The 25,931-nt window shown below is 39.4% G+C and overlaps 1 protein-coding gene across 31 annotated transcripts; it reads left to right on the top strand.

The window, feature by feature from the left end:
- The first annotated feature begins 284 nt into the window (after positions 1-284).
- LOC128265520 (inositol hexakisphosphate and diphosphoinositol-pentakisphosphate kinase) lies at positions 285-24,477 on the top strand. 31 transcript variants are annotated; one of them, XM_053001568.1, is made up of 17 exons: positions 299-315; positions 1,604-1,714; positions 2,358-2,416; positions 7,796-8,228; positions 8,289-8,531; positions 9,396-9,894; positions 9,962-10,233; positions 10,288-10,468; positions 11,130-11,327; positions 11,712-12,732; positions 13,458-13,776; positions 16,612-18,552; positions 19,017-19,385; positions 21,025-21,097; positions 21,582-21,816; positions 22,617-23,205; positions 23,893-24,477. In XM_053001568.1, exons 2-17 carry the CDS (start codon positions 1,618-1,620, stop codon positions 24,237-24,239), a joined length of 6,876 nt encoding a protein of 2,291 aa, XP_052857528.1. In that variant the 5' UTR covers positions 299-315; positions 1,604-1,617; the 3' UTR covers positions 24,240-24,477. The 31 variants fall into 31 exon arrangements, 30 of the variants coding, with proteins under 30 accessions (XP_052857529.1, XP_052857530.1, XP_052857550.1 ...); XM_053001575.1 differs by lacking the exon at positions 299-315 and adding an exon at positions 696-928; XM_053001567.1 differs by lacking the exons at positions 299-315; positions 1,604-1,714; positions 2,358-2,416 and adding exons at positions 4,273-4,390; positions 4,954-5,237; positions 5,940-6,457 and having other exon boundaries at positions 9,408-9,894; positions 10,300-10,468.
- Positions 24,478-25,931: the final 1,454 nt, after the last annotated feature.

Raw genomic sequence — 25,931 nt, 5'->3', positions numbered from 1 at the left:
TTTCTTTATATAAATACAGATCTGCATAGAAAGCCATAAATCTTTTTTTCTTTGAAATGTCTTTAAAAAAAAATGTATATAAAAATAACAAAAAAAAACACATTTTGGCATACGTTTTGTTTTTTTACTGGAAAGATATTTGGTTCTGCCGATTTCAATTGCGGATTTGAAAATTTGACAACTAAAAATGTTCGATTTGCGGAACAGCTGTTTGGCAAAAGCTTTTCGAAATACTAAAAGCTCTTTTGTTAAGTTTAGTACGGTATTTGTTGGTTCCCAACCAAACTACGGAATTTTTGCAGCGAGCGGACGTGTGTGCGTGTTTTGGCTCTACAAGAGCTCAAAAAAACAAAAAAAAAAAAAAAAAGACACAGTCAAGAATATAAAGCAAAAGAAGCCTAATTTAATAACAATTAATTATTAGTAATCGCCTAACCGGTTGTAGCAGCCCGCCCACCCCGCCATTTTCCCTGCTGCCCGCGCTTTGCCATCCCAGCGACTGTAAATTTAGCACTTACCAAATTTCAATAAAAATAAAAAACATTCAAATAATAAAGCGAAAATTGATTTCGTAACTCGTAAAATTGAAGGACAGTGAGAGAACAAGAATTGTTATTAAAAATATATGTACACAGACTTGCGTTTTTAACACGCGGCAATGTTTGCACGTGTGTGTGTGTGTGCGTGTAAAATGTAAAAAAAAAAAAAACAAAATACAAAATACAAAGAAACATTGCCCAGTGTTATTGTTTGCTTCATCTTTTTGTTTGGATAACCCGCACTAACACCTCCGCACAGGATAACAATGTCCTATACCGAATTGGAATCGGGATACCAGGATATATCCCAGCAACAGCAGCAGCAAAATTCGCACCAAAATCAGCCACAGCAGCGTGTCGGTTTCTACTTGGGATTACAGGATGGCAACGTATGCGCTCCATTTTTTTTACCACTAAATCCCAGCCTAACCCACTAAAATTATGCATTTTTTGACTTTTGAATGCTATACATAAGTATGTACATAATATGTACATAAGTAATACATTGTGTGTCTATAGTGGAGGTCGCAATAATAGCACTTAAATGGAAGAATTAATTTAACGATCTTGATTGCAAGATTTGGAAAGGCGATCAAAAAATGATGAAAACAATTTCTGTTTCTGTTAATTTCTGCGATGACACCTATTTTCAGAACAATGAAACTATTTAAAATGTTCAAAAAAAAATAAAGCAATGTTCATTTGTTATATTTCTCTTAATAATAATGATTTGATTTTTTGATTTGATGATAATATATTAAAAATGTAGCTGTTCTGCTATTATAATGAGCTCGACTGTAGATTTTTGCATGCGGGGGCTGACGCTGACCCTGATTTTTTTGCGGGTTTCTTGCAGTGGCAACTTCCCCTTGCCCCTTTTCCCACCCCTATTATTGTGGTTCTTCTCCCCAACAGCTGACTGCTCAATGTCAATGCCAAAAGCTTTCGCTCTCCTTAAGACTCTCTCTCTCTCTCTCTGTCTTTCTCTTTTCTCACGCGTGTGTTTGTTGTGGTTTTCGATTTAATATTATTTACGTCCTTATCGCCAAAAAAAAAAACAACAGTAGTAAAACAACAAATGGGCAATAGCTTCGATAAGTTCGGGGGCGGTGGGCGCGGCCCAACGGCAGGACGTCGTTGGCTGACGCACGTAAACTCTACTCCGAATCTGGGAGGTATGTGTCCTCCTACACTCAAAAAAATGCACAAGAAAACAATTATAAAAGGATTTCTTTAAAATAGTAACTAAAACAGTGATTAGAAACAGTACTTTTAAAAACAATTCAGTGAGATCAGTCTTTTGTTTTACAAATTTGTCATTATTTTATAATTTTAACTTAAGTTTATGTTTATATATGTTTTGGTTTACATATGACAAACCAATGACACCTTTAAAAAAAAAACAACTTTTTTAAAGCAAATCAGTGCACTAGAAATATCGGTGTTTCTTCTTTTCAAAATATACCTTTTAAATGAGTAGCAAAGTTTCTTTTCAAATTGTTTTAAATTTTTATAATAAAATATGGTATTTGTAGAATGGATCTACCTATTTTAACATTGTAAATTTAATTTAAAGTCTATAATTCCCGAATGTTTAAAATATATGATAATTGCTTCAATTGTAATTATTATTATTAAGCAAATTGTATTTTGTTTCAAGTTTGCTGATGAATTAGGTAGATGATTATGCATATTTAATATATTTAGAATTTCTCCGAGTGCATTGATTATTTCTGTGCGCAGTTCACTCTCTGTTATCCTTATTCTTTCGCCCACCCGCTTCTATTTTCTATTTTTACCGCCCCCTCGATAATCCAGAGACAGACGTCAGCGAGCTGGAGCCTCTGGAGCCGCGCTCCTCATCATTCTCCCATCCGGTGATTCTTTAGTTTTTGCACTCGTTCTTGTTTTTGTTTTTGTTTTGTTTATTTGTTATTTTGTTGTTTTTATTTCTATGCTCGCTTTATTAACTGATATTTTTTAGCAATGTAGTTTTCTACGGTTTCCGTTACGTTTTGATTGTTTGCTCAATTTGCAAGCGCTCTAAATTTTAATTAAATTTTCGGCTTCTTCGCTGCATTAATTAATTACCCAATATACCAGTTATTTGTTCAATTTGTTTGTTTTGGTTTTGGCTTCGGACCCAGTCTGGAATCTCGGGTGACACCAATTCGGGCCCAATTGCATCTCCAGATCCGCAGTTAAGGTCCGACTTTTGAACGGTGCGGTTAAAGTACCCGCATTGGTTTCTCCGATTAGTCTTAAGCCATATTTTTTTGGTGAGCGTTACAGAATTTTCTACAATGAAAAAGCATTGCTTAAAAAAATATTGGAAAATTCCACTGTCTTGCTTCATAGAAACCAAAAGAACTATTTACTTTATGTGAATAATGTTTAGTGCTTTAAAAATAGGTTGATATTCAAACACTTTAAGTGGTATATCATAAATGAGAAATATCAGTGAAAGCGTAAAATTTAAAACTTCGATTATTGGAGCTGTTGGTAGTATTAAACAGTTGTGTCCCCAGTTTTAGCATTTTTCTTAAAATTCAATGACACCGAAACTCCGTTCAATAGTTTTTCTTTAACACTTTTTTTAACGCTATTTTCGAAATAAAAGTGTTTGTTCTTTCTATGTTTAAGGGCCCTGTGTTGTATTAAACAGTTTGAGCTGGATAAATGGTGTCCTATTTTTTTTTTCGAATAACCCCTCTGAGAACATTATACTTCTAATTAAATAAGCTATTGATGCTGAAAATAAAAAAAATTTAGGCATGAAAACAAAAGAAAAACGTTGACTACAACAAACTCTAGGTGTCATTTTCTAAATCAGGGAGTCCATCGGCACCGGAAAACCAAACTTTAATTTCTGGAGGATTTTATCCATTTTTTGACGTTTGAATGCTCCAAATAAGTATGTATATTTGTACACAAGTACGATATTGTGTGTCTATAGTGTGTTAAGTTTAGTTTAGACAGGCAAAATATTTTAGGCAAATTATCTAAAATGATCATGATTATTTTTTTAAGTGATAGTATTTATGATTAATCCATGACAGAATGTGTAAAACCCACCCACCCCATTTCGGATTAAAGATTTCTTTGTATTTTTATTAAACAATTGTTTTTGATTTGTCGGAATCTATGCAACTAGTAAAAGCTATTTGCTTTACTTGCATTGCCATTAAGGCCTACAGATCAGTTCGATACAGAAAATCATTGCCCTCAGGTAACACCGGACGTAATGTTTTGTAAAATACAAATAACAAATTACACCTGTATCATTGTTAACACGAATCGTGATTCAGCTTTCTTGTAATACAAAAAGAGAGAGAGAGATCCCAGAAAGATATGTACCGATCTCGGGTAGATATATACATATGTAGATACATTGTACAATATAAAAGGTGATAATTTATCAGGAAGATCATATCGTATGGCATTTGTTTGCTGTCTCAATCGGTTAGGTCTATACATAGAGCAATTATTTACTTGGCCAATTGGCGCTTAGCCGATTTTTCTGCCAGATCTGTGCTTCAAGATCCACAGAGCCCTTATCACTGGAATTCTTATCGGCTTGCTCCGCCGCCCGTTACCGGTTGCCGCTGTATTGTCGTTGCTCTTTGTGTCGCTCTTGTTGTCTTTGTAGTCGCTTTCATTAACACTGGCCGATCGGCCGGACGTGCCCGCTATATAAGTTGTAGTTAAGTCGTGTCGTCAACAAACGAAAGCGACGATGATAACAAGACGCCTCCAGCATGTCGAAACAATTACACAAAGAGAACGGCGCCCTCTCCATATTCCTCTCACTCTTGGCCTTTCCATGCACTGGAAAAATATCAACTTAATATGTATGTATGAAATTAGGAAAATTTCATTTTATTTTATCCACAATTTTAGTCTTATTTAAATGAGATCATTAAGTGACAAGGCAAGAAATGGCGAACAAATTTTGTTGTAAAAAATTTGTATGTGTGTAGCAGGACGATTTTGTATGGCAACTTTAAGACTATTGCTTAAAATTTCAAAAAAAAATATTGTTTACATAAATTGTTTATGTATTGCTTACATGTATTCCAAGTTATTACTAAGTTTTGGAGCAAAACCTTTTGTAATTATCTCCTAACAGCCACTTTTTTATAAAGCTTCTTTAACATTCTTATCGAAAAAAAAAATATATTGCTTTAAAATCACAATAACTTGAATTTTTAAATTTAATTATATTTCAAAAAATTCTCTTTCAATCGGATCCTACCTAAACGTCATACAAATTTGAAAGTGTCTTTGGTGCCCAACTATTTAAGTTGGCGTCTTATGAACATATATAGATATTTAATTATAGTTGATACAGCAGTAAAATAATCGATGAATTTTCGCTGAGTGTATTTCCCTATCTTTCTCTTTGTTCGACCAGTTCTCTTTCTGTTTTTTGTCTCTTGCTGATCAGATTCTCCTCAGACTTCGCGAGTGGGCGCACCACAGACCAATTGGCGCAGGCCCTCAAACAATCCGATACGATCCGATTCAATCCCCAGCGATCCCAAGCAAACCGTTTTGTTCAGAACCGTTAGTCAGTTGGCCGCGTTGCACGGAACAGTCGTTATACAGCTGACCTCGTCGTTTGGCGGTTTTTATTACGATATTTGTTATTTGTTCGGGTTAGGTCATCAGTTTTGGGGGAATTCGCCTCACAAGCACGTACGACTTAATGCAACGGATTCCCCATCAGTGTTGTCAACTACAGATTACAAAAGCGTAGCTAAACCAATCTATAAAAGTGGACAAAGATAGATAAGGCTAATAATAAAACAATATAAACCATTAAAAGCAAATATTAATGAAGTTTTGTAAGGGATTAACTGCTGTTTTTGGCAAAACACGGCGTCATTTCTTCTAAGTTGGCCATCTATTTTTCGAATTTCATTTTTTGTGTAGTGTTTTAAAAAATACAAATATTCCGTTTGGAAATTTGGAAAGTTCGACGTTTCAAAGAAGTAATAAAAGGTTAAAGTTGTTCCCATTAGCACATTTATTAACCTTCTATTCAGATATACTTATGTATCCTGCGTACCGTTTCTTAAAAAAGTGCATAACTATTTTTTTAATTTTTTAAAAAAATTGCCTAAAATAAAATACAGTTTAAAGTTATAAAAAAGTTTTTCAACTTAATGCTTAATACAAAACAGCTCGATTATTTAGCGTCTGCACGCTTGATCCAAACAAACCCCATTTCAAGAATTATTTTAAAGTTTTAAACTTCTCCAAATGCCAATGTAAAACTAAACGGTTTTCTGGCTTACACCTTAGAAAAAAACCCGAAAGTAGCTGAGTTGGCAACACGATGGATTGGATGTTAAAAAGTTGCCTCAAAATTAAATGGTTTCCGGTTTTCCGCCTTAGAAAAAAGTTATATTTACCTAGAAGGAAGCTGAGTGGGCCAGACAATGGAGTGGACGTGGTTTAAGGACTGGTGGCGTCTCAAAAAGCTCCGATCGCGTCATCAGCGGCATAAAAAGAAAGAAGCAGCCGCGGCAGCCGCAGGAGCTGCAGTAACTGCTGCAGCGGTTTTGCCGGGCTCGGATTGCAAGGTGGAAGGCGTTGGTTCCAAGGATCCGCAGACAAATCGGCGTCACAGCTTGGACGCGGTGCCATCCGATGGAACTATAGCCAGACGTCGACGGGGTCGTGGTCGCGATCGTTTGCGCCGCAATCGCTTGCTGCAACGCCAGCGACGGAGTCAAAGTGCCGGAGTTAGCAGTCAACCGGGCTCGGAGAACGCGCTCATTAGAAGCCAGGACGACGACGACGACGATGGGGAGTACGGACCCTTCAACGTCAGTGATTACGAGGATTACGGTCCGAATCATGGGAGCGACGAGGATAGCGATGACTTCTGCTTCTGCGATGTCTGTATGAATGTAGGTCTCTTTGTTTAGTTCAAAGATGTTGATTGATGAGTAACTATGAGACACTAATGAGTCGCCGAAGTTGGAACGAATTGAGCGCTAATTGGTTTGTTGGTCGGGCGACATCTGAACCGGTTTAGTTCAATGTAATTTGAGCTGTTTGGTTGTATATTTATTGACTTTGAAGTCGGTTGCTTTGGTTGAAAAACTTCAATTTTAGGGATTCTCAAACAAGTGATTTGAATCCGATACGTTATCAATGCATAAAAAGTTTACAACGTTTCGTTCTTAAAACTTTCTTGTAGAACAAATTATAAATCGTTTGGTTTATAACCACTACCCATATGTGGGACCGTTTTGAGAGCTTTTTAATATTATGGTGTTTGTGTTTTTATAATCCTGCAGAAACGTTTTTAAAACAGTAAAAAATGTTTCGAAACTATGTCTTCTAAGTTTGTTGTTATGGTTGGAATTTAAGGGATTCTCGAAGAAGTGATTCAAATCCGATTCATTATCGATGCATAACATGTTGACTACCGCTAAGTAACTGTTCCATTTTTTAAACTTTATTGACTAACAAAATTAGAATTGTGTTAGTTTATAACCGTTTCGTTTTTATGTTCCCAAAAAAATGTATACATAACAAGTTTACTATCGCTAAGTAACAGTTTAGTTCATAAAACTTTCTTGTATAACAAATTAGAAATCGTTTCGGTTTAGAACCGATTTGAAATGGTTAATAACCGTTTCGAATTTTATATTCCTGAAGAAATTTACTAGTGTTTAAAACATGAAAAAAGTTTTAAAACATTGTCTTCTAATTTTGTTGTTATGGTTCTTAAACATTCATGGCTTACAAATTTTTAACCGTTTCGTTTCATAACCGATTCGTTGATGTCTTATAGACGTTACCCATATTAGGCGAATGCTTTGTGTACGATTTAATGTCTTAGTATTTCTGTGATTTTTTTTTATTCAAATTTGTCATTGTAAACTGCAGATTTAATGAGCGTTAGCTTTTTTTAACCGATTTTCAGGATTAATTTATTTAATATATTTATATATAATAAATAAATAAGGATAGTAATTGAGAAACTTCATAACGCCCATTTTGGTTGCCGAAATGAGTCATTGCTATGAGTAATAGCTATCCATTCATTTGGAGTTGGTTTTCTAGTGGGCAAGAAAAGACACCTTAGGAATCTAACTAAATTATATTTGTGTGTGTAACTCAAAAAATCAGGTAGGCGAGACTCCAGATATTCCACCCGCTGCCTGCTAACTGCCTGCGCAAATCGCTTTTTCAATCCGAGCCAACTCATTGATGACCGCTTCCTTCTGCTTTCAAAGGGCGACACGGACTTTGGGGACAGCAATGACGGCATGGACTCCGATACGAGCACCTCGTCCAGCAACAGCAAGCAGGTGGTCGTTGGCATCTGTGCGATGGCCAAGAAGACACAGTCGAAGCCGATGAAGGAGATCCTCACACGCCTCGGTGAATTCGAGTTCATCAAACTGGTGACGTTCGAGGAGAACGTGATCTTGCGGGAACCTGTCCAAAATTGGCCCACTTGCGATTGCCTGGTCTCGTTCCACTCGAAGGGCTTTCCGCTGGAGAAGGCCATCGAGTATGCTCAACTGAGGAATCCATTTGTGCTGAATAACCTGCACATGCAGTATGATATTCAGGATAGGAGAAGGGTGTACGCCATTCTGGAGAAGGAGGGCATCGAGATACCGCGCTATGCCGTCCTCGATCGTGACTCCCCGGATCCCAAACGTAAGTTTTATATATGAAGAAGTCCCTGCTCATTCGGTAATATAAATTTCTATCCTACAGATCATGAGCTAATCGAATCCGAGGACCATGTCGAAGTCAATGGTATCACCTTTAACAAGCCGTTCGTGGAGAAACCCGTCTCGGCAGAGGACCACAATATATACATCTACTACCCAACATCGGCGGGCGGCGGAAGTCAACGACTTTTCCGGAAAATCGGCAGCCGGAGCAGCGTATATTCCCCGGAGTCGAGGGTGCGAAAGACGGGATCGTTTATCTACGAGGACTTTATGCCCACCGATGGTATGCAACTTGCTCATTATGCACCCATGTTCTATGCAGCTGTAGGTACTTTCCCAAAATTCCCCTACTCCCCGCTTAGTTCCCCTAAGAATAATGGGAGGTATCTACATAGTCGTATCTAGATGCTTCCCCAGGTATACCGATTTCTTTTAAATTCAATTTGCTTTTGTTATTTTAATTATTTATTTTTTATTAAATGATTTCTTTTTAATTTATTTTGCTGTAAAAATAATTGAGAAAACTTTGGGTTTTACAAATGTTTTTTTTATTTAAAACTGGCCTACAAACATTTATAGTATAACCATTCCTTATTAAAAAATACAATTATTTTTGAAACTACAAATTTTAAATTTTATTAATTTTGTTATGGATACAATTGGATATAGAATAATATTAAGATTATATTAATATTCATAATATTGATATTTAGTCATGCTTTAAATTCCCTTCCGCCAGATTTGCTCGGAAGAGAAAATGTGTAAAGAAAAATTAAAAAACCTGTAAAAACCTAAAATATGGATTTAGAAAAATTGTGTACCTTCTCCATTGCTACCCCTCCGAAAACCCCGCTAATCCACTGTTTGCTCTGGCTGTCTGTTGTTGTTATGGCTTTGGCTAGCTCGAATCGTATAGACCCACCTAATCTAATCCTCCAACGAAGCATCGCTCATTGTGCCTTGTCCTGCGTTTCGCTCCGCACGCGCCGCTCATCGCCAAGCTCACAGAAATCTAGTAAATAGACAAAAAAAAAAAAAAATAATAAAAATAAATAAAACCAAAACCAAAACCAAATAGAAAAACACCGATACACACCAGTGGCCGCCAGTCGAACGCACTGAATCCAGCATCACCTTTACAACTTAGTGTACTTTTCAGGCACGGACGTCAAGGTGTACACCGTTGGACCGGACTACGCCCATGCCGAGGCCCGCAAAAGTCCCGCCCTGGATGGCAAAGTGGAGCGCGACAGCGAGGGCAAAGAGATACGCTACCCGGTGATCCTCAATCATTCCGAGAAGCTCATTTCGAGGAAGGTGTGCCTGGCCTTCAAGCAAACCGTCTGCGGATTCGATCTGCTGCGCGCCAACGGGAAGAGCTACGTCTGCGATGTGAATGGATTCAGTTTTGTGAAAAACTCGAACAAGTACTATGATGACTGCGCCAAGATACTGGGCAACATGATCCTCAGGGAGCTAACGCCCACGCTGCACATCCCCTGGTCGGTGCCGTTCCAACTGGACGATCCACCCATTGTGCCCACCACATTTGGCAAGATGATGGAGCTGCGCTGCGTGGTGGCCGTAATCCGACATGGCGATCGCACGCCCAAGCAAAAGATGAAGGTGGAGGTGCGGCATCCCAAGTGAGTATACCTATCGGTTCGGTAACGTTTCAAGGCATCTATATTAAAACCAATATACCTCAACCAGATTCTTTGAGATCTTCGAGAAGTACGATGGCTATAAGCTGGGCCACGTCAAGCTGAAGCGGCCAAAGCAACTGCAGGAGATACTGGACATCGCCCGCTTTTTGCTCAGCGAGATCCACACGAAGGCCCATGCCGAGATCGAGGAGAAGGAGAGCAAGCTGGAGCAGCTGAAGAACGTCCTGGAGATGTACGGCCACTTCTCGGGCATAAATCGCAAGGTTCAGATGAAGTACCAGCCAAAGGGTCGTCCACGCGGCTCCAGCTCCGATGACAGTAAGTCCGCTCGGATTCCCCCATATCCAAGTGCCCCGATTAACAAAAGCGAAGCCAATCTAGCAGCGGATCAGCCTGTGGAGCCATCGCTGGTCCTCATCCTCAAGTGGGGCGGCGAACTGACGCCAGCCGGTCGCATCCAGGCGGAGGAACTGGGCCGCATCTTTCGGTGCATGTATCCAGGCGGACAGGGAAGATCGGATTACTCGGGCACCCAGGGCTTGGGTCTGCTCAGGTGAGATTACCTTTTCTTCTCAACGCTCTGTTATCAATTATCCACATCATATGTTGTACTTCAATTCGCAATTACTGTATAAATCATTACTCTATTGGCCATTTCATTTCAATTTCGGGTGTATTTGTTGAAAAGTATGTACCCTATTAACAGTATTTGCGAAACAAGTACTTAAGTAAGGTAAAACATACACCCGTCTTCCAGTATCTAGGTAAAGTAAAAAAAAAAAAAAAAATTTTTTTTTTTGTCATGTTACTCTTAGACATGATAGAGTCCAGTTTTTGGACGAGACATGTTAATTCTGTCAATATCCATTGACAAACAGATTTTTTTTAAATTAAACAATTATTTTAGGAGTTCTTGGTAATTCAGTTTTATTATGACGTCACTGGATGTTTAAAAAAGAGAGTTCAGAATTTGAGAGAGCCAAAGAGAGCAAAATAACTGTTAGCGGGGGCGGTAGATGGCGCCACCTAAAACCCGGGCATTTATGATTTGAAATTTGTAAGCTAAGTAACGGGTTTCAAAATATTAATTTTATTTTGAATTCAAACTTTCAATTTTGATAAAGTACCCAAATCCGAATATATTTAAGGCAAGATTATTCTTTTAGAAAACTATTGTTTCTTCCTAAAACTTAAGTAAATCAATTCTACTTCAGATTACACTCTACGTTCCGGCACGACCTGAAGATCTACGCCTCGGATGAGGGACGTGTCCAGATGACGGCGGCCGCCTTTGCCAAGGGTTTGCTGGCCCTGGAAGGCGAACTCACACCCATTCTCGTACAGATGGTGAAGAGTGCGAACACGAATGGACTGCTGGACAATGATTGCGACTCCAGCAAATATCAGAACCTGTGAGTATATATTGTAAGACTTTATAAGCGCCGTACTAAATCGTCATGATTTGCTATTATGTTTGTTTAATTCTTACAATGTTTAACAAATATTTTAAAATAATTTTTAAACCAATTAAAATTTTCTTTGGTGTTGTCTTACATCATTATTGATAGTCCCAAAAACTGTCTTGTACAATTTCAAAAATTGTGTGCTTAATTATCTTTTAATCATATATTGCAAGGTGATCAAATATGGAATAATATGTTTTCAGAAGTTAGCTTACTCTCTTGCTTTAATCTTCAAATACGTTTATTATAATATGTTAAATAACTTCTTGAAGCTCTCTTTTTTAAACACTCATTACTTACGTTCTTCAATCGTTTATATTTACATCTATACAGGGCCAAGGGACGCCTTCACGAGCTAATGCAGAATGACCGCGAGTTCTCCAAGGAGGATCGCGAGCTGATCAATCCGTGCAATAGCAAATCGATCACCCAGGCTCTGGACTTTGTGAAGAATCCGGTGGACTGCTGCCACCATGTCCATCAGCTCATCCGCGAGCTCCTGCACATCATCAGCATCAAGAAGGACGACCCCAAGACCAAGGATGCCATCTTGTATCATGGCGAGACATGGGACCTGATGCGTTGTCGCTGGGAGAAGATCGAAAAGGATTTCAGCACCAAGTCAAAGCTGTTTGACATCTCCAAAATACCGGATATCTACGATTGCATCAAGTACGATCTGCAGCATAATCAACATACGTTGCAGTATGATCAGGCGGAGGAGTTGTATATCTATGCGAAGAACCTGGCCGATATAGTCATACCGCAGGAGTATGGATTGACGCCGCAAGAGAAACTGGCCATTGGGCAGGGTATTTGCTCACCGTTATTGAGAAAGATCAAAGGGGATCTGCAGCGGAATATCGACGAGGTGGAGGATGAGTTCATGAACCGTTTGAATCCGCACTACAGCCATGGCGTGGCCAGTCCTCAGAGGCATGTCCGTACAAGGCTCTATTTCACCAGCGAATCCCATGTCCATTCGCTTCTCACAGTTCTACGCTACGGGGGATTACTCAATGTGGTCACGGATGAGCAGTGGCGTCGGGCCATGGACTACATTTCGATGGTATCAGAGCTCAACTACATGTCCCAGATCGTCATCATGCTGTACGAGGACCCCACCAAGGATCCCACATCCGAAGAACGCTTTCACGTCGAGCTGCACTTCAGTCCGGGCGTAAATTGTTGTGTGCAGAAGAATCTGCCGCCGGGTCCGGGCTTTAGGCCGCATTCGCACGGCGACAACGCCTGCAATGTGAGTATGCAGTCATCGGACGAGTCAAATCCCGCCAGGATCGAGGAGGAGAACGACTCGAATTCTGGAGAGGAGCGGGAGGGCAAGAAGCGAGCGGTAAGCGGATCACTTCTTTTTACTTCTTGACAAAGTCACTCAGATGATGTTAAGTTACGCCTGCAGCATTAAGATATTTCTCTCTGTTTAGAATTAGAATGTCTATAGAGTCTATCAAAAGAACTTTTTACTATTTGCTATACGGGGCTTTAAATGGGATGCTTGGTGTCGGACTTGTTGAACTGACCATAGTACATCAACGTCCAAATAATGTAAAAACAAAAAAAAAAAAAAAAGTCTTTTAGCAATATTATTTTTTTTTTTTTTCAGTAGTTATAGTGATATCAATGACTTTTTAATTAACTTAAATTAAATATTTGTTTATGTTATATGCGAATTTGGCATTAATATTGAAAACCAACTTTGTTTTACGATAGGACATTTTTCTAATATTTTGACACAGTAAAACAATGAAAAGGTCAAATAGGATTTTGGAATTAATAGGCAAGCTGGGTTAATTAACTGGTTTATGCTTACTTGGCTGTTCCACGGGGTAAGTCTTCACCTTATTTTAAGTGCCATTGATACAATAATAGTAGAATAGTTATATCAATTCTAACTAGCGGTCTAGTATGTCCAGATTCGTTAAGTAAATCAGTATTGTATTTACATTTATATATTTAAAATATAGTGCTGGTAAATGCACTGCGGTAAAGGCGTTTTTTTTTTAGCACCCCCGATAAACAGCATCCGAATTAATGGTTCGTTACTTACTTTTGTTTCAGTCCACCGGCCAAAGGAGCTCGGATCGCAGCGCTGAACGCACCTCGCCTGCCTTTGGATTCAACAGGCTGGAGCTGCGATCGAAGCAGTTCAAATCGAAGCCCATACCCATCGGTGCCCACCACACGGTCAGCGGCCATGAGGCAATGGATCTGGCCAAGCGGCTGAACGAGGAGCTGGCCTCTCAGCAGCAGCAGCAACAGCAGAACCAGCAGCTCCGCCCCATCAGTCCGGATATCCGGGCAGTGAGCCCCGACTGCGAGCCACGTTCCCGGAGCTTCGAGCAGCGACCCTCCTCCGGCGTCTGTGCCAAGGAGCCGGGTACGTATGTTTGGGCAGGGCCTGACGGTCGATCGAGCAAAGCTTGCCGCCGCCGCCGCCTTCGCAGCCGTCTCGTCCCCAGGGTCGGGAACTCACCATCCACCCACCACCCCAGTTACCCAAAGATAATCCAAATTCCTTTTTTGTCTAACACATCTCTCGCATCCACCCGATTGGCTATTCCCAGTTTTAGACTAATCCGCACTGAAAACGGTTCGGTTTTCCCCACTCAAACATTATTGTGTGATATGATTTGGCAGAGGAGGCAGATGGGAAAAGGAATTCAATAGTAATCTTTTAAATAACGAATATTTTGAAAAAATAACAAATATTTTACGGTCTTTAAGTCTAGACAGATTGGTTTACTTATCCGTATTGTGGGTTTTGTATATAAGATAATTTTATGGCAGTGGCATAACTTCAATTTCAAAGATAAGGTTTTTAAAGTCTTAGAGTTGTATAAGTTGTTTTTTTTTTTTGTTTTTTAAGAAAAAGGGTACCCTAATTAATTAATTCCTTTTAAGAACTGGTAAATGGTAAACATGAGGAAGATAAGTTTATACATTTAGCGAGATATTCCCTCTGCCAGATTATCCATCTTCGGTTGTGCCGAAGAACCCACTGTTTTAATTTATTGAAATTGTGCATAACTTCTTTTCATCTTTTATGGTTTCTAAAATATATTTTTTTGTGGGGTTCTTTGCATGCCGTTCCTTTGTTTTCTGTGTTTGCGTCTCACGGTTTCCCGTCCGCACTGCCAGCTAACACCACTGGGGGATCCCCAAGACTAACACAACAGAAAGGAAATCCCTAACCGAAAATCCTGAACTCGCTTTAATTTTGTCTTATATATTCCCCTTCCAACTCCCAAAATATTTCGATGAGTTTGACTCCTTTTATTAATATATATATAAATAGATACTATATATCCTTTAGCTAGATGCCTCTCTATTTCAAATGGTAATCGAATATTATTCAGTTGTATTTTTTTTTTTTATCATTTTTCACTAATGCTCAAGAAAAAGTTTTAAAGAATTTCCATCTGTATCTCTCTCGAGCTGTGCCCAACATTTTTTGGTTTTCATTTTTTTAATTGTATAACGATCGAAAAGAGACACACACACACAAACACACCCAGGACACATTACACACTTGAACATACCTTTTTCGTTATATATTATCTCGATCTGTATTTTTTTTTAAATGAAAGAACAAACAACAATGTTTGCCGAGAAAAACTGAAAATCTATAAGCATCTGGCCGCGGAATCCCGTGTACTTGGCAATGCTGGTCACACTGTCTTAGCCACACACACATACACACAGCGACTCTTGCCACGCCCCGCACTCCAACCACGCCCCCACAGAAGGCAGCTGAGCCCCAGGAAAAATTTTCACCCACTCGCTTCTTTTGTTTAGAAGAAAATTTTTTTAAATTTTTGCTGGGGTCCAGCTACCAATGGTCACACTTTGTTCTATCCCCCTTTGTTGCTCTTTCTCTCTCTCTCTCTCTCTCTCTCTCTCTCTATCTTTCGCTATCTCTATAACTCTGCCTGTTTATCTGTCTCCATTTGTCCTGTCTCTCTACCTATGTTTTTGTCTCAGTGCATGAAAAGCAAAGATTTGAAAAATATTGGAAAATAACAGCAAAAATTGAGTTTGATTTTGTGGAGTTATCTTGTCTGTGTCTGTACGTTGCTCGTTGTTGTTGTTTGCAGACCCAGACCCTCTACCACCCAACCACCCACCCACTCCCGCCACACATCTACATGCGTAGGAACACATACATAACTACCTACAGAGACACCCACACAAGGACCTAACCGGACTTTAAACCCACATATGTACTCTTTCGAAGCCTGAACTTTGCCATGTTGTACTAAATGCTACTACTAAAGCCTCTGCCGCTGCAACCCGCTAGTTTGCCAGCTTAAAATTTGTCTAAATGCTCTTGGGTATCAATTAATTTTTTAAATTTCGGATAAAATTTTAAAGCTGAAATACGTAAGCATAAGAACTTCCTAGGAACCAAATATATAGTTTTGAAAAACAGCTTTCAAAAACGCAAGTGCAAGGTTAAGACATGAGGTTAAAAATAAATATTCCCATCACAAAAGATAGTGAGCAGACACAATTATTTATTTATTCTTTCTGTCAATATTCTGTTGCTACAAGAGAATCGTATATTTAATGCACTGATAGGTTTCATTTAGAAATGTTCTAAACTAATAATACTACTAGATTAAAGTTAAAACTTTCGTGTGAATATTACCAACGAAATTTCACAAATTTACAAGTTAGAAAATCTTAAGGGTATTGCAAGAGCATTTTCCTTTCGGCTTGCCGATTGTATTTAATGCACTGATAGGTTTCATTTAGAAATGTTCTAAACTAATAATACTACTAGATTAAAGTTAAAACTTTCGTGTGAATATTACCAACGAAATTTCACAAATTTACAAGTTAGAAAATCTTAAGGGTATTGCAAGAGCATTTTCCTTTCGGCTTGCCGATTTTATTTTTGGCTCCCTACGTTTTTATTTTTGGTTTAAAATTTGTTTTTCCTTCGTTTTTTGTCTATCCCCTTGTTTTTACGAACCTTTGTTTTTCAACGAACTTTGCGCGATCTTCGACATTTTAATTATCTCGGCTAATGAGTTTTCTATTTGTACACACCAATACATACAACAACGCACGGACACTCAAAATATTCGAATAAATCAAAACGAACTTGGCTGACCTTGGACTGGAAACTCGAATCCACCATCATGTCTTACTAACTACCCACATCCTGACTTCATTTTGCTCTTGGACTGATCGTGACATTGACCTTTAGTAGTTGGTCCTAATTGTAAAGAGGTTTCCCAGGCTGTTACTCCTCAATTTGAGGATATTACCGAGGCTCGTACTGCTGAATTTGCCGAAATAACCCATGCTCGAGTAGGCGTGACCAATAGCTCGGATGGTGGAGCTTTTCAAAAGGCTGGAAATCGCACGGCTTTGCAGATTCGGGTTACGGACAGTTTGTCCTTCTTCAAAATTGACTCATCGACGAACGAACTGCCGTTGTCGGACATTGATTTCTCGCTCCACCCGGCAACGCCACAATGCGGTCCGTTGTCGCACAAACGCCTCCATGTGCTGACCATGCGGCGCATGGAGAGCTGTGACGAGGGCGACGATCTCGAGCAGCTTAGGCACCTGCCGCAGATCTCGCCGATGGCCACCAACGAGCGGCCATTGAGCTCTTGCAATTGCAGCAGCTCTGCGGTTCAGGCGCACTCGCACTCCAAAAGTCTGATGGACTTGGGACAGGCGATTGCTCCGATTGGTCCAGCAGAAACTGGGCAGGATTTGGAAACGGGCGGTGAGGCGTCAACTGCGGCGGAGGTGAGTGCCAGCAGTTTCGATGATGACTTCCAGTTGTCCAGCTCTGCACCGGCCATCCTGATGAGCTCTCACTTTAGCCAAAGGCCTTTGGTGGCCAATCTTTCGCCTATGGCGCATGCCACCACCTCGCCCACAGCCTCGACTTTACGTCTCTGCCAGGATATGGACAAGGCTTGGGCTACGGCTTTGGATTCGGCCTCATCATCTGCTCAACGCAAGGCCACCAGTAGCTCCTGTGGTCAGCTGTCCATGCCAGCCACGGCTCCTGCTGTGACGGAGAATCCGTTTCGCTTCACCGTTTCATCAGTGGGTGCGGCAACGGCATCTAGTGCCTGTTTTGTGAATTGCTTTGAGCCAATCGAAGAGCAGGTCACTCCCACCATGGAGGTGGATTCACAGCCGCCGCAGCCAGAGCCTCAAGTGGTGTATAATTTGCCCACGTTGCTGATTACAGGCGCAGCCAGTAACACCGAAATGACGAGCAAAAAGGAAGCCAGTAGAATGACAAAGACACCAATAATTTCAACAATTTTTGCACCAATAGATGGGGAAATATCTCAAGATATAGCTCTACCAATAGATATAGGAATACAGACAGCAGAATGTACAACAATAGTTACACCAACTCATATTACAACAGATGTAACAATAGATACAACAACGGTTACACCAACAGTAACACCAACAGATACAATAGGAAAAGCAATACCAACAGTTACAACCACCGATATTTCAAAAGGTATACAAAATGTTACACCAATTACGTCACGAACAGCCATCCAAACATCTCCACCAACATTTACAACATCCAACTCCAACACCACCACAACAACAACAGCAGCAGCAGCAGCAGCAGCTGAAGCAGCTTTGTTTGATAATACAAAAACAATGTCTTCTAATCAACCATTTACTAACCAATTCCAATCGATCGATCCCACCTCAAACGACGCACCACACCAACATCATGAACATCATGAACATCAACATCAATACCAACATCACCATAAAAACTCAAAAACAACGATCACCGATCAACAACAACAACAAATATCATGCACCATGAATAACACACTGAACGAAAACACCACCACCGCCACAAATACAAACACCACTACCACGACCCCGTCTTGTTGTACCACTACCATCGCCACAGATAGCCAAGTCTCGGTGTCGGTTTCGGCCTCGGTGTCATCGGCCAACTCGTCCACGTCGTCGCGTCGCCAAAGACACAGTATTGCCGGCCAGATGTCCTATATGAAAATGTTGGGTTTCGGTGGTTTTAGCAAAAAGATGGCCACCAGCGCGAATAGCCTTTTCAGCACCGCCGTCATCAGCGGCAGCTCGTCCGCCCCAAATCTTCGCGACATGATACCGGTCTCGTCATCCGGTGAGTACACAACATCGATCTATTGAACCATGATATGGAACCCTTGGGGATAGTATTAATTTACAACTATGGCTTAAGATAGAATTTTAGTGATTTAACCAAAAGGTGTAATAAGATGTGAGTTCTACCATTGTCAGTACAGAAGTTCATTTTTTAATTTTTCCGATTATACATATATACATATACATATATATCTGCGTATATATATACTCTTAGTCGGGATCACTAGGCGAGTCGTTGGACACTATAAAGGTGTTATATTCCTTATTAGCATCAAAAGGAGAGTCGTACTTTTCAATGAGTACAATATACCCTCTTACTCTACTAGTATACGATTATAAGTAAATAATTATCTATTGTGTAACTCGCCAAGAAAATATTTCTTTCGGTTTTATAATTCTTAAAATTATGAAATTAAACAATGCAACTGTGTAGTGCCTTATAATGACAGCTATTTCCCGCAGGATTTGGCGATGTGCCACCAATCCGGCCACTTGAGACGCTGCACAATGCCCTGTCGCTGCGCAAGTTGGACAGCTTCCTGCAGGACATGATCCTGGCGCAGATCTTTAAGACGCCGACAGGATCGCCGCCACGTGGCTTTGCCAAGAGCACTTTGCCAGCGGTCTCCTCAATGACGCTGAACGCCGCCTCCGGCAACGAGGCGCCAGTGGCCGGTCAGCCGGCGATGCCCAAGCCCGCAACGCCGACCTTTGACCGTCGTGGCAGCGAGTACGGATCCACGATCGATGCCCATCCGCAGGAGAGCCAGTGCCCCATTCTGGACGACAGCAACTCCGTGCTGCTGCAATCGCTGGCGGAAAAGATGCAGCGTAAGTGCAGAAAAAAGTCGATGGTCGAGTGGCAGTGCTGAGCTGGACGAGATCTGGTTCACCTTTTTCTTATGTACCCCTTTCCCATCAAAATTCAAGATTAGCCAAGCACACAAGTTTAAATTTATCGAATTTTTTAAAATTAATTTTACAAATTTGCAGAGCGCACATATTTAATAAAGATGTTTTATTGATGTTTTGCGAAATCAAATGTATATATATGTTTTTGCCTGCTGATTTTATACTTATCACATCTTGGCTTTAAGCATAATATATTTGTCATTTTAATATTTTATCATTTTTTTTTAAGTAAAAACAATTTTTTTAATTTTTTTGTTATTCAAATTCTAAAGAAATTTTTATTTCGAGCATTTGTAAAAGTCTTTAATTGAGAAAAATCTATTTTCTCAGATTTTTTTTCGTAAAATTGTTTCGATTTTTAGATCAAATTTGTGATTTTTACAACCTATCCAAAAAATGAGTTTCGAATATATTTTTCCTAATTTACTTTTGATTAATAAACCTATATTTTAATTTCTTTATACTTTTTTTCAGAAAATCCAACAGAGCCAAGCATTTAAAGCAAATGCAACAAACTCTTTATTTTTACCTCTTTGTGTATGTTAATAACCAATTATAATTGATATTTATGCATAGAAATGTTTGTCCTTGTGTCTTGAGTTCGATAAGTTCTTAAATCTTTTAATTGGAATTGAAATAAATATGGCAAGAAGTGTAACGATATGTGTTCTTTAAGATGATTTCTTATGTAGGTGCGGTTTTATTTCCTTTCATAATCTTAGGAACAAATTTGTAAACTTTCAATTGACACTTTTTAATTGTGGCTTTTTCGCTTGCCTTTTTTCCTACCATTTTTCGCATTTCATCTTTCTGTATCTTACCACTCTTTAAAAAGTTCCCTACATTCATTTTTACCTCTCCATTATGTCTGCTTGAATTCAAATATATGTGCATTAGGGTGGTCGCGTACATTAGGGTAGGTTAAATTCAAATTTTATTGAATAGTATCTTGCAGAAGGTTTATATTGTCATTTTGAAATTGTAAATTCATTTTCTTGCTTTTATAATAATGCAAGCATTTAAAAGTTTTTAAACTTCGGAGTTAGTATTTATTTCATTTATTTTATTTATTATCTTTACAACATTTCCATCGGAAATGAGATTTTTTCTTGCCCAACACAAAACAGCAAAAAAGTTAATAAATACCATTTTTTTTGGTTTAGTTTTCTTCAACCTATTGAGAATAGTGAAAATGTGAAATTTTGCAATGCGCCAATTGTTCTTAAAATGTTTATTCAAATGATGACTGTCTTAATGTATAAACTATATATATGAAATTATTTTCATCTTGATCCTTGTTTCATTATTTGTCAATTTTATTTTATTCTCTTTTAATAATGATTTAATATTATTTTTTTAACTTTTAAGAGTATTTGTAGTTAGTTGCTTATTTAATCCACACTCGCTTGCTTTTCAGTTGCATTCATTTTTCGTTTCGCTGTTGTTCCGTTATGCATTGTTTCATTATTGTCCGTCCCCATACTTCCTCATAATAAATTATTGTTAAACTAACATCTTTAACCCCTTGACCATCAACCACACACCCGTACACAAAAAGTTTGGCCGCAGGATAGTCTCCCGGCAGCTGAGGAGGAGGAAGTATCCCTACCAGATTTGGAAATGAAGCCCAGGTGACATAATATTTGTGCAATTTATTTGTATACCCTTGCAAAAGTATTTTAATTTCCGTTTGAAGGATACATTTTTTTTTTCATTAGAAGAGTCGATCTGGCCATGTCCGTCTGTCCGTTTCTACGCAATCTAGTCTCTCAGCTTTAAAGCTATATACTTCCCCAAAGTCTTATTTCTACAGTAGGTAGTATGAATATAAATCGGAACGACGACAACTTCCATAGGAACGATCGCAAATATAATTGAACATATTTTAAATTTTGCTGTTTTTCAATTTATTTAAACATACTACTTTTTGATAATATTTTCTATTAAGAATTACGGTTTTAATCGAAAAATTCAGCGGAAAATCGACATAGCTTCCACTTTATACACCTTATAAAATTTATTTGTAATTGCTGCAAGGGTATATCAACTTTGGCCTGCCGAAGCTGCCGTTCTTTATGAATATTTATAGCATGCACTAATCTAAAATTTGTCCAGTTTGGATCTAACCATGGAGATTATGGAACAGGGGACAACGGCAGCTCCCACGTCATTTCAGCCAATGAACCGGGACAGCCTGGAATCCGGAGAAGGAGCGGTTGGCGGTGGAATCTTTCTGAGCGTTTGCGAGGAACAGGGCAGCGGCAGCACCTGCCTCACACCAGTGAGCTTCGGCGTTGATCTGGACCTGAGCATGGTGGCCAACAAGGGCTCCATGACGCTGTCTATGGATGTGAGTGCATTGTCTTACTAAACTTTACTAAAGTTATATATTTTGCTAACTACACTTAAGTGGGGTAGGTCTTTAAGTTTGTTTTTTGCAGGGTATCCAAAGTAATGTAACCGAAAACAACATTTATTTCGGTTAGAATTCCTGGTTTTTAGTATTTTTTGAAACTACAATTTTTTGAATTGTTTGTGTTTCAAGATTTCCATTAAGTCTGAGTAAAATTGACAAAGTTACAGCGGTTGAATCAACTCGATCATTGCATTTTTATGTTGCATATTCGAGAAAGAAAAACTTAAAGTTTATTTTTCCACGAAAAGCTACACAACCGATTGTTCTGACATTGTTTTCATACTCTCTATACATTTTGAATTTTTTCTTTGAATAAACAAACATCGACTTTTTTAGCATAAGTAAAAATTTTCACTTTCAAGTGCTGCAAAAAATAAAAAAGAATTGAAAATAAAAAAATGGCTTAGGATTACCAGGGGAATTCTATTACCTTTCAAACGCACTATGATCTATATTTTTGAGTTGATCCTGTGATGACCTATGTTGTTCGTTGTTTAAGACACTTATAACTGCAATATACATGTATGGGGTGAAAAAAAAACAATGTCAACACATTGCCCACATATAAATCAAACAAAATTACTAATGTAGCCCCTTTTCAGCCTTTAAAGACCTGTTTTACCTTCACATTCCCGTAGTCCCTTATGCTTTGGATTTCCCTACTCTCATGTATTTTCGAATCATATTATTTTTGCGACTTGCGAGTAACATTATCGTTTCTTTTTCCGTTCCAGGGTTTTGAGGACGATGAGGATGCCACTTTGTCGGCGGCCACCACACCGTCTTTGCCGGCCGACTGTGAGCCACGACTGGAGACCTGCTACTGCTGCCCCAGTCATGCGGAGGGTCCTCCGGAAGTGGCCAGCGATGATCCGCGCTTCGGCTTTGCCCTGCCCGTTCGCGTCACCCAGGCATCGCCGGAACATGGGCGTCCCCTGCGCCGTGCTCATGATCCCGTCTCGCCAAGGATCCAGAAACAGATCAGCTTGTTCGAGGGCACGGCCGCCCAGGCTCATGCAGTGGGTCAGGAAAAGTGCGAGTCCAGTGGCTCTGTTGGTGCGGGCGGTGCAATCCTGCATGCCTCCATTAACTTGCCGGCGGCAGGTCCGCAACATCTGCGCCAGGATGCACGGCTGCGAAAATTCGAGAACCTCACGCAGTCCACCTCGAACTCAAACTTTCCGTTCGAGAGCAACACTCTGAAGCGGGTGCCCATGGTGGCCACCGATGACTATGCCAACGTGAGCCACACCCAGAGCTGCATAAATCTCAAAAGCGACAGCAGCGGAGTCCTCGGGGGATCGCCGCAGCATCAGAAAGGAGGTGCCTATAGAAAACGGTTTTACCCTTTATAATAGAGATAGATAGAGTCCATTTATGGAACGTTGTATGTATGTTTATTTGGTCAATACCTCTCGACACACCCAAAATTAAACTTTTTAAAACTTCTTCGAAACATTTCTACTCTTCCATAATAGTTGTTTGCTTTTGAGTAATAGTTCCATGCTAAATTTATGTTCAGGATCCGCGGTTTAGCTAATACTACGAAAATCCGATGTTTGGGGACACTTTTAATTATATAGCCCAAATAATTGTACGGTGTAATAATCTGGCCTTGTTTCTTATGACTTTTTTTTGTGTGTTAATAAAAAATGATTATTTAATCAATAACGAAGTATTTTTAACGAAGTAATGATTTGGTATGTTTCGTTGTTTTGCAAGCCAAATCAAAATGTAAGTTTTTCAAGTCCAAACAAAATCATCATTTGGGCTTTAGAAATTTGAATTTGATTAAAACCGCAGACGAACTTAAGATTTTTGTTTGGATGTTTTGAAAGAGTTTAGTTTGATACTGTTTTATTTTATTTGCTGATAATTCAAACTTATTAATTTATTTTTTAACAAGGCCATCTTACCTTTTTCTGTTTTTATGAAAGCATTCAAACACCTGGCTATATTGATCTTTGAATAAACGTAAGCATATAAAACCTTTTAATTTGTTCTCTGCAGGATCCGGTGGAGCAGGTGGAGTTGGTGGTGCAGGTGCAGTCCCGGCGGAGCGGGAGCCACCACGAGCCCACTACGGACGGATGATCAACGCCTGCTGCTCGGCCTCGGCATCGCCGTCGCCCTCGCCGGGGGCCCTCATTGTCAAGGAGCGGTTCATCGAACCGCCGAAGCGGGGCGTCGTCCGCGGATATCATGGCAAAACGCAGTCCATGGACGCCGACTTCCTGTTCAACGAGTTTCTTCTGCTGCCGGCCATGGCACCCGCCAAACTATCGTTCGATAGCACAGATATCGATCGGGCCAGCGATGACGAGGCAACTAGCACCTCGCAACAGAGGCACTCTTAACTTTCAAACCAACTACAAATCTAAAAGCACTCGCATTCTTAAGCCAAGCCAATCTAACTCTAACTCGTACAAGATATCGTTATTGCGGTTCTTATCGGAAAAATCGTTATCGCTAAAGCGAGAGCTATCGCAAAGATCGACTTGCTGTCGGACTCTTTAATCTTAATCAAACTGTTTGTTGTTGTTGGGCCAAGAAAAATAAAATAAAAGGCTAATCTCTTATTTTTGTCCAAAACAATATGGATTTTGATTTCAATAGGCTATTAAAACTAATTGCAATGTTGGTAATGATGTAAAGCATCTCCTTTTCTAAACTTAAGAAAATCAGCTGTATTCAAGTTTCTTTTGTAGATGACACATTTTGATTTTTTTTTTATTTAATAATGCAGATTTTCTAATTCTTGCAAGTAAATATTAAAAATAGGTATATTAAACATGTTATAGCTGTAACTGAATGATGAAAAGGAAAATCTTTTCTACTTGCACTGATCTTAATCCACAGCGAAAACTTTGAAATATCAGACATGCAAACCGATGCGGGCCATTACTCTACCGCCGAACACCCCTCTTCCAAACAAACTATCTGTGGGTGCCTGCCGTAGACTACTATACGTATGTATATCTTATGCAAACGTGCCTCGCATACGCAGTTTAGAATTCGCAATGGCACTCTGAATGTGGATCGAGGTTGACAAGTGAAACCGCTGGCCAAAGCCACCATATCCGTAGAACAGGTGGGTCATTGACAGCCGATCGCACTTTCACTTGGCCCGATCATTAGCATGGCATCATCGTCTCCATCCCCAGCTGCAGGCCATCACCGCGGCCCCGCCATCATCATCATCATCATCATCATCATCTTCATTACCATCGTCATTGTTACCATCGGCTAGCGATTGTTGTCGCTGGTTGAGTAATCCCCACCTAGATCCGATGAAGACGACTTAACTTGGACTTCTTGGCAGCTGATATAATAGGCGAACCAGGTAAGGTGTCTTTTAATAGGAAAACAGAAAGGCCCAAAGGGGATACTTTTAAAGCATTATATTTAACAATTGTATTCATTTTGATATTAGCGACTTACAAATTTTTTGTATAATATTTATAACGTTTGGTGAATAGTGGCAAAAAGATTAACAAAATATATTTTTGAATTCACTTACACATTTTAGTATCTAGCCATTTAAATTTAACTTACCTAAAAAACCTCTTTATTAAGTAAATAATGTAGGCTAGCGGAATGATTAAAAAAAATATAAAAATTACTCTTTGGATTTTCTAAAAAATGTGTGTTAACCCATGCAAAGTATTAAGTTTGTTTTTCCACTCAAAGAACTTATCTCACTTATTAAATGTATTGCTTTAACGCACGTTTGTTGTTTCTGCTTGGCAGAACGCACTGCATGCTGGTCTTTTGTTTGCACTTCACTTTGATGTTAAGCACAGTAATTAGTATACGAAAACAAAAACAGAGATCGGCTAAAATGCAAAGGGAAACAACAAAACGTTTCCACTCAATTTAGTTTTTTGGTTAATTTTGCTAGCGCGCCTCTTCTGTCTAACAAATTATTTGTAGGCGGTTGCAGAGGGGTACTCGAACTGTAACAAGAGCAAAAGTGTGGCCAGCACACACACTTTCTCAGTTTCTAATGTGCATACACTGAGGGAAATTACTTTAATTAATTAAATCTA

Source organism: Drosophila gunungcola, unplaced genomic scaffold (assembly GCF_025200985.1).
Source record: "Drosophila gunungcola strain Sukarami unplaced genomic scaffold, Dgunungcola_SK_2 000127F, whole genome shotgun sequence".
Taxonomy (NCBI): domain Eukaryota; kingdom Metazoa; phylum Arthropoda; class Insecta; order Diptera; family Drosophilidae; genus Drosophila; species Drosophila gunungcola.
The sequence above is the reverse complement of the archived record's forward strand: the minus strand, read 5'-3'. Positions and strand labels throughout refer to the sequence as shown.

Excerpts from the sequence above, each read along its gene's own strand:
- LOC128265520 (XM_053001560.1), top strand. The coding sequence starts at position 5,984 with ATGGAGTGGACGTGGTTTAAGGACTGGTGGCGTCTCAAAAAGCTCCGA. Across the intron at positions 13,777-16,611 it reads CGTCTGTGCCAAGGAGCCGG|TAGTTGGTCCTAATTGTAAA; the intron begins GTACGTATGTTT and ends ATTGACCTTTAG. Across the intron at positions 21,817-22,616 it reads CCATGACGCTGTCTATGGAT|GGTTTTGAGGACGATGAGGA; the intron begins GTGAGTGCATTG and ends TTTCCGTTCCAG.